General features: G+C 39.2%; 1 protein-coding gene across 3 annotated transcripts in view; it reads left to right on the top strand.

Annotated features, from left to right (window-relative positions):
- The first annotated feature begins 4,515 nt into the window (after nucleotides 1-4,515).
- GABRA1 (gamma-aminobutyric acid type A receptor subunit alpha1) overlaps nucleotides 4,516-12,589 on the top strand; it is a 43,020-nt gene continuing 34,946 nt past the window's right edge. Inside the window, exons 1-3 of one of the 3 annotated variants that reach the window (XM_042025428.1) lie at nucleotides 4,516-4,914; nucleotides 7,155-7,242; nucleotides 10,939-11,051. In XM_042025428.1, the coding sequence (XP_041881362.1) occupies nucleotides 7,169-7,242; nucleotides 10,939-11,051 (187 nt within the window). In that variant the 5' untranslated portion in view covers nucleotides 4,516-4,914; nucleotides 7,155-7,168. Of the gene's footprint in view, nucleotides 4,915-4,965; nucleotides 5,062-5,261; nucleotides 5,340-7,154; nucleotides 7,243-10,938; nucleotides 11,052-12,589 lie in introns of those variants that run through there. The other 2 variants (XM_042025429.1, XM_042025430.1) reach the window with 2 other exon arrangements.

Genomic DNA, 12,589 nt, shown 5'->3' with positions numbered 1-12,589 from the left:
TCTACATTTTTTAGTTCAATCAAACATAAGTATTTATAGAAGGACAGGTGAACTGAAGTTTTTCTTAATGATTTTTTGTTAATTTTTAAAAATATATATTTTTTTCTTATCTCTGTTAATATTTATTTCAGTTTATTGCCATTCCTCTCATAGTCACTAATTTTCCTTAACCACAAATGATCAGTATCAAGGGCTTCTTAATGCACTAAACATTGTATGGTTTGATAATTTTTTGAAAGGAAAAAAGTAAAAGTATAGATCTTCAAGAATTTTGAGTAATCTAGAACTTCTCCTTACATAGATTTTTGTCCTATCCAACTTTAGGAAAAATCATCATTACAGATCAATATTGTTACTTAAGAAGATAAGAAGATACAGGTGAGTTCATTGGTCCATAGGAACATGAACTGTCATTAAGTACACCAAAGTGCGAGTCATCATTTTAAGATCTGAGTCTTAAACTAATCTTTTCTTCCATCTGCAGATCAGGAAGGACAGTAACCCTCAAAATTATTTACTTATTTTTGAAATATAACTGACTGACACACCACAATGCCAGGAGTACCCTCTTCATTTTCTGTGGGGAGAGCTGCCTTGTTGTTTAAGGACAGCTGATCTTGTACTATGAAAGCTCCAGGAGACTGTAGATCTCTAGTCAAGACTTCACCTCAGCAGCAGCAGGGAGATTGTAGGAGATAACCACATATGTTGCTTGTAGTCCACTGCAGATAAATCCAGCTGTTGGAGGAAAAGTCTCCTGACAAAGATCTCATCAGTGATCACCACTGGATTTACAAGTCTTGTGTAATCCCCAAAAGTTCCCAGTTGTGACCTTTGTTCTTTTTGGTGGTTTTTGTAAATTCCACAATGGGTTGTTTTAGAAAATAGATGAATATGCCATTCTTCCTTTCTGACACCAAACTAGAAATCCTATTATTATTTAGGAAAGAATACTCCATTTTTGGCTTTACAGATTAAACTTTTGGTTATGTTTGGCAATAGCATGGCAAGGCATAATAAAACCCACAAGACTGGAAAAATATATTCTTTTCAGGTGACCTATTTAAATAATATAGATATGTCTATGTGTATATATATCAAAGGAATAGGCCAGACTTCAAAAAGTGCTTACTAGAAATTTAAAAGCAAAAATAGTTCTAACTACTTTGAAAATCTTTCTCTATGTCAGTTTTAATCCACCACTTAAAAATATATATTTTACCAAATTAGGATTCAATTGTTTTAACTTCACTGCTACTAATCACTTGCAATAACATCAGGGTTCAAAGCACTACACAGAGGAGTTGTGCCAAGCTTGCTTTGGCTGTTTAGATTTAATAATATTGTTTTTAAAGGATATAGTTCTACATTCCCATGTGACATAAAAGACATAACCTCTTTTGGGAATCTTTATGGAGTAATAAATCTGGCTCTAAAAAAAAAGTTAGCCTGACATCTTCCTTTTCCAAGTGTGACTGTAAAACTGCAGAGATGCACATCACTTGTATACTAAGTTACCTGGAGATATATTGTCAAAGGCATCTTTCCTTTCTCATTTGAACAATTTGTTCAAGAATGAAATCATATGACCCTAAGACTCACTGGCACTATGCACATTGCTATATATAGCTTGAGATTTCCAAAGATATCCTCTTAAGTTAGGTGCCTGAAATCCACAGATGGACTTATTTGATAAATGCATTACCCTTAGTCATGTTTGGATTAGGTCAGCGGAATTCAGATGAAAAAGAGAAAAAGCAAGACACTTAGCTTTTTTCCTTCAAAAGAGCACTTTTGCTGGTAAAAACAATTCGTATTTTATTTATTTATTTCTTAAGTATCTGTTTTGATAACACAATCCATAATAAAACAGCCTATCTGTTTGATATCATCCAAATATTCTTAGCCTTTACTATGGAATGACATTATAACTACGATAACAGCTTTTGAAAGGAAAAGAGAAAATCTGGGTTATATGTGAGCACTGATGGACAGGAATCTCAGCCATGGAGGAAAAATAGTTTTGTCCTACTTTCTGAGCAGATGTGAATTAGAGAGAGAATTAACAACTTTTCAATTTTAGGTCAATATTTTCACCCAGTGAGAACTCAGGAAAACATATAATCCTTTGGCACACAGCAATTATGTCCATGGAGGCAAAGAGGCAAAGAACATCATGTGTAACCCTTGACACTTTAGTAAACTAAAAACAGTTGCCATTGTATATATACTAATTAAAATAAGTCAAGAAAACTATAGGATGCAAGGCTATGTCTCCTGGGCTCTGAAACTGCTTCAGCTTTCCACTTGCTCAGATTTAAGTGCACATAGGTACATGAATCTCTATCCATTCAATCACCCACTTTTTAGCCCATCTTTCTGTCCAGCTACCTATCACAGACACACACAAAGAGCAAATGTACTTACAACCTCTTTGTTCATGAGTAATGAAGGGGAAAACAAAATATTAAAGCTATGTTGAATATTTATTTATTTTTGCAAATACATACTATTCATCTAGAAAAAATAGTTTAAGGTCATTATAAGGATATAATTAATGCCCTATTGACAGGGGAAGGAATCTCAGCGGTTTTACAGCCACAAAATGTCCATGTCCTTTAATAAAAATTCATTGTGTTGTTTTTGTAAACTCAGGCGAGGGCCTCAGTTTACTTGTTGCTTAAGCAAAACTCTCTTGTGCTTCAGTGGAAGAACAAAAACATAGTAAATTGTGTTAGCTAAGAGCAAACGAAGGTGAAAATGTTGCATATTTAAAAACATCCCTCTAGGCACTAAGACTCTGTCTATGTAATAGTGATTTGAAAAGTCACTGCTTGTAATTTCCTTGGGAAGTGGGTAGGTTTTTCTGTTCCCTACTTCTCTGTGCACTGCTAACAGCCTTGAATCAAAATGAGATGAGCTACATTGGAAATGCCAAGAAACTAAGCAAAAAGTCCATTGCAAGCCTTTAAAATAACCTGTGGCTGTTCAGCATTGATCATAATGACTGGGTAAAGTTGGTGCGCCAGGGCACTCTGATAAGCAAAATTTCTATTCTCCTTGTGCTTAGGAAAATCATCGCAGTGTTTAGGCTGTTATGTCAGGCACTTATCCGAAATGATTGCCACCTTGGAAGTTACTGCCAGCCTTAGCTATGAATGTCATTGGTTTCTTGGGTCAAATCAAAACCTTCTTGTGCTGTTACAGAGACAAACAGATCATGCATTTCATGAGGATGCACAGAATGTGCAATATTTGATTTAAAAATCTGGATAAAGCTTGCAACAGATAGCTTAACTGTAATGCAAGATATCAATTCAGGTTATCTCTGACAAGATATATGGATTTTGATCTCCCTTGGAGCAGCATCATAGGAGGGAACAGAAACTAAATCAGTGATGGCATTGAGAAGAGGGAAAGTAGACGGTATTTGAAATCCAGTAGGTGTATATGATATAAGGAATTTCTTTTTTCCACCCCACAGATGCTGGTAGTGCTTTATAAGGAAGAGATACATTGATGAAGGACTTCATTTTATCTTTACATTAACCAGAGCAAGGACAGCTGACCACGTTGTGCTCGTGGCAGCAATGTCTGGCATCTCTGCAGAAGGCTTGGAGCTGGTGAAAGGCGCCTCGAGCTAAAGGGACCATAACCTGTGCTGGGCAGGTGAGCGCTGCGTGCACTCCCCCGCACACCGACGCCTCTCTGGACCTGATGCATCCAACTTTCTCGTTGTTTCTCCGCAGAAGTGCCGTCGCCCGCCGGGCTCGCCCAGCTCGTTCCCACCTGAGGGGAGGAGGTCTGGATAGGGGTTAAAGTGACGTTAACGTGGGGCAGGACTGTGCCCCTCGGTCACCACGGGTGGGGCAGGGCAGGGCCACCGCGCTTGTTCGGAGAGCGGCTGAAGCTCCACCCGCCGCGGGAGCGAGTCAGGGGCTCCGCGGGCTCCGCCGGTGCCGGGAAATGTCCCGGCTCCGGTGCCCGGCGGGGTCCTGAGGGACAGCGGGACAGTGGGCAGGGGCTGGCAGCCCCCGAGCACAGTCCTCAGCTGAGCCCCGGGACCGCGTCGGGCGAACGTGGTACCTGCCGACTAAAGGCGTGTGGAAGTGGGGAAGAGCCGCCGGCTCCTGGAGCCTATCCATCTCCTACGGGTCTCGCCCAAAATGCGTGCTACCTACGTTTAATTAGTATTGCACAGCATCTCTGTCCCCGTCTGGTTACAGCCATGGTCTGCCGCCAGGTCCCTATAGGTGCATAGAGTCTATAGGCACACGCTCGTAGTGCTGCAGCCTCAATACCCCTGGCCAGCCTTCATTCATATTTATGCCTCGACTAAATACTCGATCAAAAGTTGAACGCTAACACAGATCGGTTGTATTTTTCATGTACGACCCTTAAAATAGACTGTTTTGTAAACTGCAAGTGTCTATAAAGATGCTCAGCGCAGCCTCCCCCGGCCGCGCAGCCTCCCCCCAGTAATAATAATGCTGCAGATTGTAGAAGGATTTGAGTCTGCAGCCAGAGAGAAAGGGATTAGGGCGAGAGCACTGGAAGTTAAATTGTGCTGCATATAAAAAATGGGCGGATTGGTCTCTAGATGAGAGCTTGGTACCACCTTCCTTTCTAAAATAAAATCTCTCTGGCATGAAGTCACAGCCTATTTCACATCCGGTTTACCCTGGGACGTATTACTACTGTCTTGATAAAGAGAAAGCTTTTGTTGTGTAGCGGCGGTCGGAATACTGGGAAGCGAAATTTGGGTGCTGAGCCCGGAGGAGCGGAGCAGCGGCGGCGATGGCCGAGGCGGAGTGAGCGACGGAGCCGGAGCCGCGCAGCCTCCGCGCCGGCGGGCGGGCACCCGGCAGGGCAGCGCTGGGCAGCGGCGCCGCGGACCCGCGCCCGAGGGCTCCGGTAAGGGCGGCTGTTAGCTCGCACCCCCGGACGCGCGCGCGGGCACATACGGACCCACACGGACACACATCCGCACCCCTCCGGGCCCTCCCGGCTGCGGGCACCGCGTCTCCGCGCGCGGGCGGCTCCTCTCTCCTCTTTCTGCAGGTACCGCCGGGTCGGGGTGGTTTTTTCCCCCTATCCCTCCAGCTTGAAAATCCGCAGCGATCGATGGGCATTGTCAAGTATCTTATTTATTTATTTTTTAGCGCCGACTGATTTCCCCTGGTCCCTCGCAGAAAGGTTTTGGGTTTGGGTTTTTCCCTCCCGCGGGCGCGGTGGGAGGGGTGGCTGCTCCGGGCAGGGGGATGCAAAGTTGAAATGCCGGGAAGAAAACAAGTCTCGATTTGAGCCTCAGAGAGGAGCAAATCTCTCAATCTCTCACCGTGAGTCAAAATGCATCAAAATGCCCCCCTTTTGCCCCTGATTTTGTTTTTAATTATCCCTTTTTTTTTTTTTTTTTTTCTTCAGTGGGCGCTGCTGAAACGCTCCCAGAACCGTGGCTCTTGCTCCCATTTTGAATGGGAAAACCGGCGCTGGCTTGTCAGGCGGAGCGGGTGGGGGAGGCCGGGGGCTGTTGGGTTTTAACGCTCATTCAAAGTCTTAGTTAACATCTGCTTTTTCCAGCTGCAAGAAACTTTCCTTCTTCGGGATTTATAGTGCCTGGATGGGTTTATCGAAGCAGGGGGTGATGTTGGGAGGAGGGGCGCGAGCATGGAGCTCAACAGATCAAAATAGTTCAGAATAATTCACTTTCCTTTCTTTATCCCGAGGAGCCTTTTGCAAAGGCAGAAGTTGGCAGGACCGAGAGAAGGTGATTTTTGAAGCCACTGATGTTGTCTTTCCCTATGTAAGGGGGCTGATTACAGAGCAAGTTAAGATGCAGTCTCGTCCCTGAATATCTTTATCCACGCTTTCCTGCCACATCCAGCTCCTTCCTATCCAGTTAGATTAGCTCAGCTCCATTCAATGCTTATCTGATGATCATTTGGCTATAAAGGCATTAATTATATCTCATTGCTTACATACCGCTTTGTAACGGTATTTTATTGATTTAAATTGTCCCTGAGAGTGCACAGTGAATTGGGGAAGCTTTATTTAAAGCTACAACAACATTTGTACATACGGTGCTTCATTTTCTCGGGCACGTAAAAAGCCCTCCAATTCACTGTTGGGGGAAAATGCAGGCTTCATATTTGTTAACCTTATTTAATGTAACGAATCCTAAAAATCGGCTGTATCCCAGCACACATTGAATTGATATATAAAGGGACCTGCAACCTCTCCTGGGCAATTAGTTCAATCTGCCACACTGATTCCACAAATATCACCTAACTTTCTATTTTATGGTTTATTAGAAAGCAGAAGAAACTTTCTGAGTTGTGTTACTTTTTACTCAAAGGTAAACTGAGAGTAAGTCAGTGAAGTCTGGAGAGAGTACAGAAAATGCTTGGAGAGGAGGAAAAGGCTGCTAATGCAAAAACATTTCCTAGCAGCATTCAGAGACTGGTAGAGATTTAGGAGATGATGTGTATGTTGTCAGCACATGGTTTCATTACTAATTGTGCCCCTTAGCCCTAAAGAGTGCCTATGTAGCAGCAGATCACAGAGCTAGAATCTGCTCATTTTAGTCCTTTTCTGATGCTGTTATTTCAGGGAAGAGGAGGATTGTTGTATCTGTAGAAGAAAGTTGTTTCCGTCACACCAAAGCAAAGCAGTGGCTGTGAGGAAAGCATCACTTTCCTCAGTCACACTACCATATACTGACACCTTCCCAGAGGTTTGGAAGGGCTCAGGCTGGTTCAAGTCAAACAAAAAACCAATTACATTTGGTTATCTGGAAATGCTGTGGAAGTGCCTTGACACATTGTCAGCACAGGGGGAAACTGAGTAAGAACTGCCACAGGGTTTGGGGACAGCAGCTTTTACATGTAATTTTTTTTGTTAAAGTTCAATAGTAATGCAAAAAGAATACACCCTTACCACAAAATAAACCTCATCCTCAGTCTCTGGGTCTAAAAGTAAAAGGTAACCAGGAGAATAACCAAGGCCGTGCACCCCTATTCTGAATGCCATGAGCTCTACTGTTGTGAGGCCATTGCCTGACATCAAATTATTCTGCAGAAGTTTCCAATGTCAGATTTTTTTTCCCTAATACCTGTTTTAATCAGGGGGGATGTTAATGGTTATTTTCCTTCTAGTTCCAGAGTCCACCATGAAGGGATTCCTGGTGCTTTGTGACTGCCTCTGGGCCTGGAGCCTTCTCCTGAATGCACTGACTGAAAGAAGGTGGGGAGATATTTTTAAATTTTTTCATATTTTAGGAACCTTTAATTTAGTGTAGCAGCATAAAACAAATTCTGCATGGGCTGCACTACCACTAAGTGTATTGGGGGAAGTTAATCCCTGTTCAAGTCCCAGCTAAATGTAAGGGAAGTTTAAAAGGAAACTACAATTTTTTTGCATGAAACTTTTTTGGTCAATACCGTGAAAAAATAAAGCAAAAGCTTTCTGAAACAAATTGAAACTAAACTAACTCTTAAAAACCTGTGCAATTTTTTTTCTATTCTTATGTAATGACTATTCAGAAATACAAGTTTCTTCAGAGGGAAAAAAAGTATAATGAAGGGTTTTTTTTAAATCTCATGTAAATGCTTTTAGTAACTTAATTGTGCCTGCAAGCAGAGGCATAATTTCACTTCTTTGTTGGTCGGGATTGTGTGCTTTCTTAGTAGTTGTATTGAAAATCTGAAGTAGACCTTCCTGGTGAAGGGAGATTGCTTGCATGAAGAAGAATTTGTAAGCTCAAAGCCCATGACAGTTATGTTTGAAAGACCATTCTGCACTTGTATTTGTGGAATATTTGTTGAAATAATAATCTAAAAATAATGCTAATTAAAGAACAATTTGTAATCATAAAACACCTCATCAAACAACTAGTAGCCTAACTAAAGACTATAAAGCAGTTTGAGGTATGCTTGAAGTACTGTCTCCAATTCAAAATTCAGTGAAGACATTTAAGAAGACTCTCAGATATATTTTTGTATTATAAAACACATTTAATATGCTTGAAAATGATGTTACCTAATGACCAGAAAGCAGTAGACTGTTGTTGTTGTCAATAGTGATCCCTAAAAGATCTATTTGTGCCTTGATCTCTACGGTTAGTCTTGTCTTCTTATGCATTCACAGTTCTAGAGGAACTTATTTTCTTACTGCCTTGAAGATTTTAAATTTTTGTGGAGTGGGTGATTCATGTAACAGCTGCTGTATTGAATAATGTTTCAGAAACAATACATTTATTTTTTATAATATATTAAAGGCAAGATTTGAAGTCTTCCTGAAGCACTTCATCTGACCTAGCTAGGGAATTTTTTGAAAACATGTTTATTCTATAGATGTGCAGGTTGTTAGTGACATCTATGCACAGATATTTATCGTAGCTGTAATGGGTGCATGTGCATTCTTAATGTGAGAATTAAAACGCACTGGACCAGAGTTTAAAAATCCGATGGTGTGTCAGGATTATAATGACCTGTAGATGGAGTCCCTGCACAGTTTTTTTATGAGACTGGGGTTTAATGTGAAAACACAATTGCATACAGTCATATTTTTCTCAAAATGTACACACCTTACAAGAAGCAGATGTGGGTTTAAAGCCATTTTGTCATAGCTAGTAGCCTTGCTTTCCCTCTGGAGTGTTGTGAACGCTTTATGATAAAAAACAATTGATAAATTAGATAAAGTGTGTGAGATACAGAAAGACAGTCTTCCCGTGTCACTCTTTTTATCATAAAAAAGCCCAGCAATAGGACTATTTTAATACGTGGTTTGAATGAAAAGTCACAATCACTCTGGAGTTACAGTCTACCCCACATGTGCATAAATGTTCAGAATCTTCCTGTTGTGACCATATGCCAATTAAACCCAGCCCTCATATGCCAATTAAACCCAGCCCTCATGGTGCTTTTTACCTTTGTTAAAATGGTGGGAAGAACAGGTGAGGGCACTGACAAATGTGACTCCCAGCATGGAAGTGGTGCATAATATCCAACTGCGCTGCCTCCAGCCCATTTTACTGATGCCTCCTCACAAACATACTCATTTATTTACCATTAACATTCTGAAGTGTTTTTGTGTCCTTTTTCCACCTTAATACTGATGACCTTCTGATATCCTTGAGATATGTATAAAGAGCAGCTTTTTTTCTGACAATGAGTGTTAATATAAAATTTAATCCACTGAAGGTCCTGTGTTGAAATTCTGGGGAAGCTTTTTGAGGAAAGATCCTTTAAAAGATAAAATGCTGGCTACAGACAGCAGAAGAACTTGTTATTTGGTAACAGAGGAATCATAAAAAAAATTAGTATGTGTGACTTGAAATTCAACTGTAGGTATGATCAATAAATATAAATCAATTTATTTTTTTATTAAGTGAAGTTGTATGATACGGTTAGAGGAAATTCATAATATTTTTTTTAAACTGTTAGGGATTTTGCCTTTTAATTGGAAATAGTGATTTATATGCATTAAAATATCACACCCTATGGAAATAAACCAAAAATTATTAAAACTTCTGTGGATGTCAGTGCTGAAACTGATTTAAATTTATAGTGTTAAATACTTAAACCTGTGCTGCAAAATAAACTTGGAAGCATTTCCAGAGTACCTATATTCAGAGTATCCTTCCTCCTTCTCTCTGTATTTGATCCAAGTGGAATGTAAGCGTAGGATACACAAAAGATGTCTGACTGATGCAGCACACAGAAAAATAATTTCATAGTTTAACAGAACCTGATCATTTCATGTAGCATCATATTCCTCCTGAGAAAGTCTTTGGTGGTTAGAGCAGGAAGGACTGGCAGGGCACCAAGAACCATGTACTCTGAATGGAGACAGGCTGACCAGTGGAAGAATCACTTCTGTCACTAGACCTGATCCTAAGAAGAAGTTTTGGTGCTGCACTGTTTCTCCAGTTCAGTAGTAATGTGTGCAACAAAATGATGTTTTGAAAAGCAGCTTTTAGCCCTGATGACTCCACTTGTTTGTAATGGAAGTCTTCCCAGCAATGAATGAAAAACCTCTACTGGGTTAGGATTTAATCTATCATGTAATCTATGATTAAAAAAATCATCTGTGGCAGAGGTAAAAGGTAAAGGTAAAGGTAAAGGTAAAGGTCTCAGATTTAAGAAAGAGGTTGATTCTTGTGTCATCTACAGCAGACAGAAACCCTTAAACCTAAGGATTTAATTCTGATTTGTATTGACGGAAGTTTAGATTTTGTTAGCTGAGTTCAAAGAGTTTTAATTTTATCCTTCTTCAAGTAAAATTTCAGGACCTTTGACTGAGTTAGAGACATACATAGGTATCTTTAAGGGAAGCTTTATAGACGAGAGATTTTCATATCAACAGATGGTTTTGTTACGCATTTGAAAGGCAAAGATGGGGATATTCCTCCAAATATAACTGCTACCAAAAAATGAGAAATAAAAGCAAAATTATATGTCGATCTATGAAAATGCACACTCACTCGATCTACTTCTATATTTAAAAAGAAGATATCTCTATTTTTGTCAGTACTTTTCAGTGTTCTAAATTACTGTATCTTTCTTTGTATGCAAACCATTTATAGCTATTATGAATTAAACACATTACTCTTTGCTGACAAACGAGCATTTTCCTGAGAAAAACACATATTAGCACATTATAAACATTAAGGAGTAATGAGATAAACATTAAGGAACTAACATTCTACTTGCTCACCATTTATAGAGGGGCACTGATTTTTTAATGATTTTTAAAAACTTACAATTTAAGGAGAAAATGTAATCGTGCAAGAACTCTATAAAGCACTAGTCTTGTTAAATGGAGGAGGTTATGTGACCATAAACTAGTGTAAGCGAGATTAAATGGATTTTGGAATTACCATTTTCTAAGGTTATTGGTGGATTACTGTTTTTCAGTGTTAACTGTTGTGTATTTCAGCTACGGACAAACCTCATCACAAGATGAACTTAAAGACAACACCACAGTGTTCACCAGAATATTGGATCGTCTTCTGGATGGTTACGACAACCGCTTGAGACCAGGACTGGGAGGTGTGTTGTATTATGATTTTCAGTATTACATGCTGGATAAAAAATCAGTTAAAACATTATTATTTTTTCCATAATATACTTATTTAAATTCTGTTTATATATATACATAAAGTAATGCTGATACATAGCTTTTTTTTCCCAAAAGCCATGCCTTCCCTGTCTTTCACATACTTGGTTTTCTCACACTTGTACCTAAAAGAAGAAAATGGTTTGCAATTCAAGAAGACTGCTGAATGGGTAGTAAAACTTTGAATGTATAAAGAATAAAAGATAAAAAAATGCAACCTGTGACCTGACAAATGACAAGTTCATGAATGAGGCCTAAATAGCCCATATATCTATGACTATTTTCATAAAATGTATTGGGCTTTTTAAAGTGAAAGTATCAATCTAGATACAATCTAGTAGATTGTCTCAGAGAAGTTTTTAAGATTTTTTTTTCTACTTAGGTATGCAACGATTTGTTTCTGTAACATTTTTTTCTTCACAGTTTGGTAAAAATGCATTTATTTTTCTGCACTTGGTGCTGAATCCTGAGAAAGGCATAAAACCACATAGCAATTATGTCTTTATAAAAACATTGTTACAAAGCCTGGTCTTCATCAACATCTCTGTGTTCACTCTTTGAGTTGTTCTACTGTGACATGTTCCCAAAATTGGGTCTTAAAAGCTTACTGTTCACAAACATGGAAATTCTAAACAGACAAGCACAAATCTACAAATCTGTTCTTTCCAGTGCATGTAAAGGTTGGCTTTACTTCTTTCAGATTTTTTTTTTCCCTTTTGGACCCTTCAGGTAAAATAAAACAGAGCAACCCCACAAAAATATAGTTCAGATTGTTTTCCTTTAATCACTCTCAGAGGAACTGCAATATAAGGGGGTATTGCATTAAGAATTCTTGTATCATCTTGTGTGGATGAAATGGAAGGTAATTAAGCGTAAGGTTATTCTGTGGTTTGAGGCTACCATCTTGCAGCTGTTATTGAATTGTGAGCCAGGCTCCTCAATAAATTGACTTCACTGATTTTGAGGAATGGCTAAAGATAAAATTCTGTTCAAAAAGTATTAATTAACACATAAAAAAATGTCTTGGTTTGTAAATCTTTGTGTGCAATTTCAGGTAATATACAACAAAAGAGTAATTTTTCACTTTTTTCTACCAGTATTATTGCCTGCTTTCTTGTGAAGCCTTGACCTAGGGTAGATAAATGCTCCTTTTTTCTTTGTTTAATGGAACTGTAGAGTTCAGTCAGCTACTCTATCACAGTAAATAAAGCTCAGAAGACAATAAATAAATGAGACTCTGTAAACTTTGTAGAGTCTGGTACATGTCTACAAGAAAAATCTGAGCATATGATGATTTCCTATATGAGTTTTATAGCTATTTTGATTTGTTTAACAGATACTAGAAGAGAAAACAAAGGGAGATGCAGGGAAAGGATTTTCTCTAACTCTCTGGATTGCAATTTAGAGAACTAAGCACATCAGTATAAACTCTTATGTCTGTGTCTTTATCTATATGTTTCTGAATGCAGAC

The sequence above is a fragment of the Corvus kubaryi genome, unplaced genomic scaffold (assembly GCF_017639235.1).
Source record: "Corvus kubaryi isolate FWS band 111438036 unplaced genomic scaffold, C.kubaryi_AGA036_p1.0 37270, whole genome shotgun sequence".
NCBI lineage: Eukaryota > Metazoa > Chordata > Aves > Passeriformes > Corvidae > Corvus > Corvus kubaryi.
This window is presented reverse-complemented; position numbering and strand designations above follow the sequence as displayed.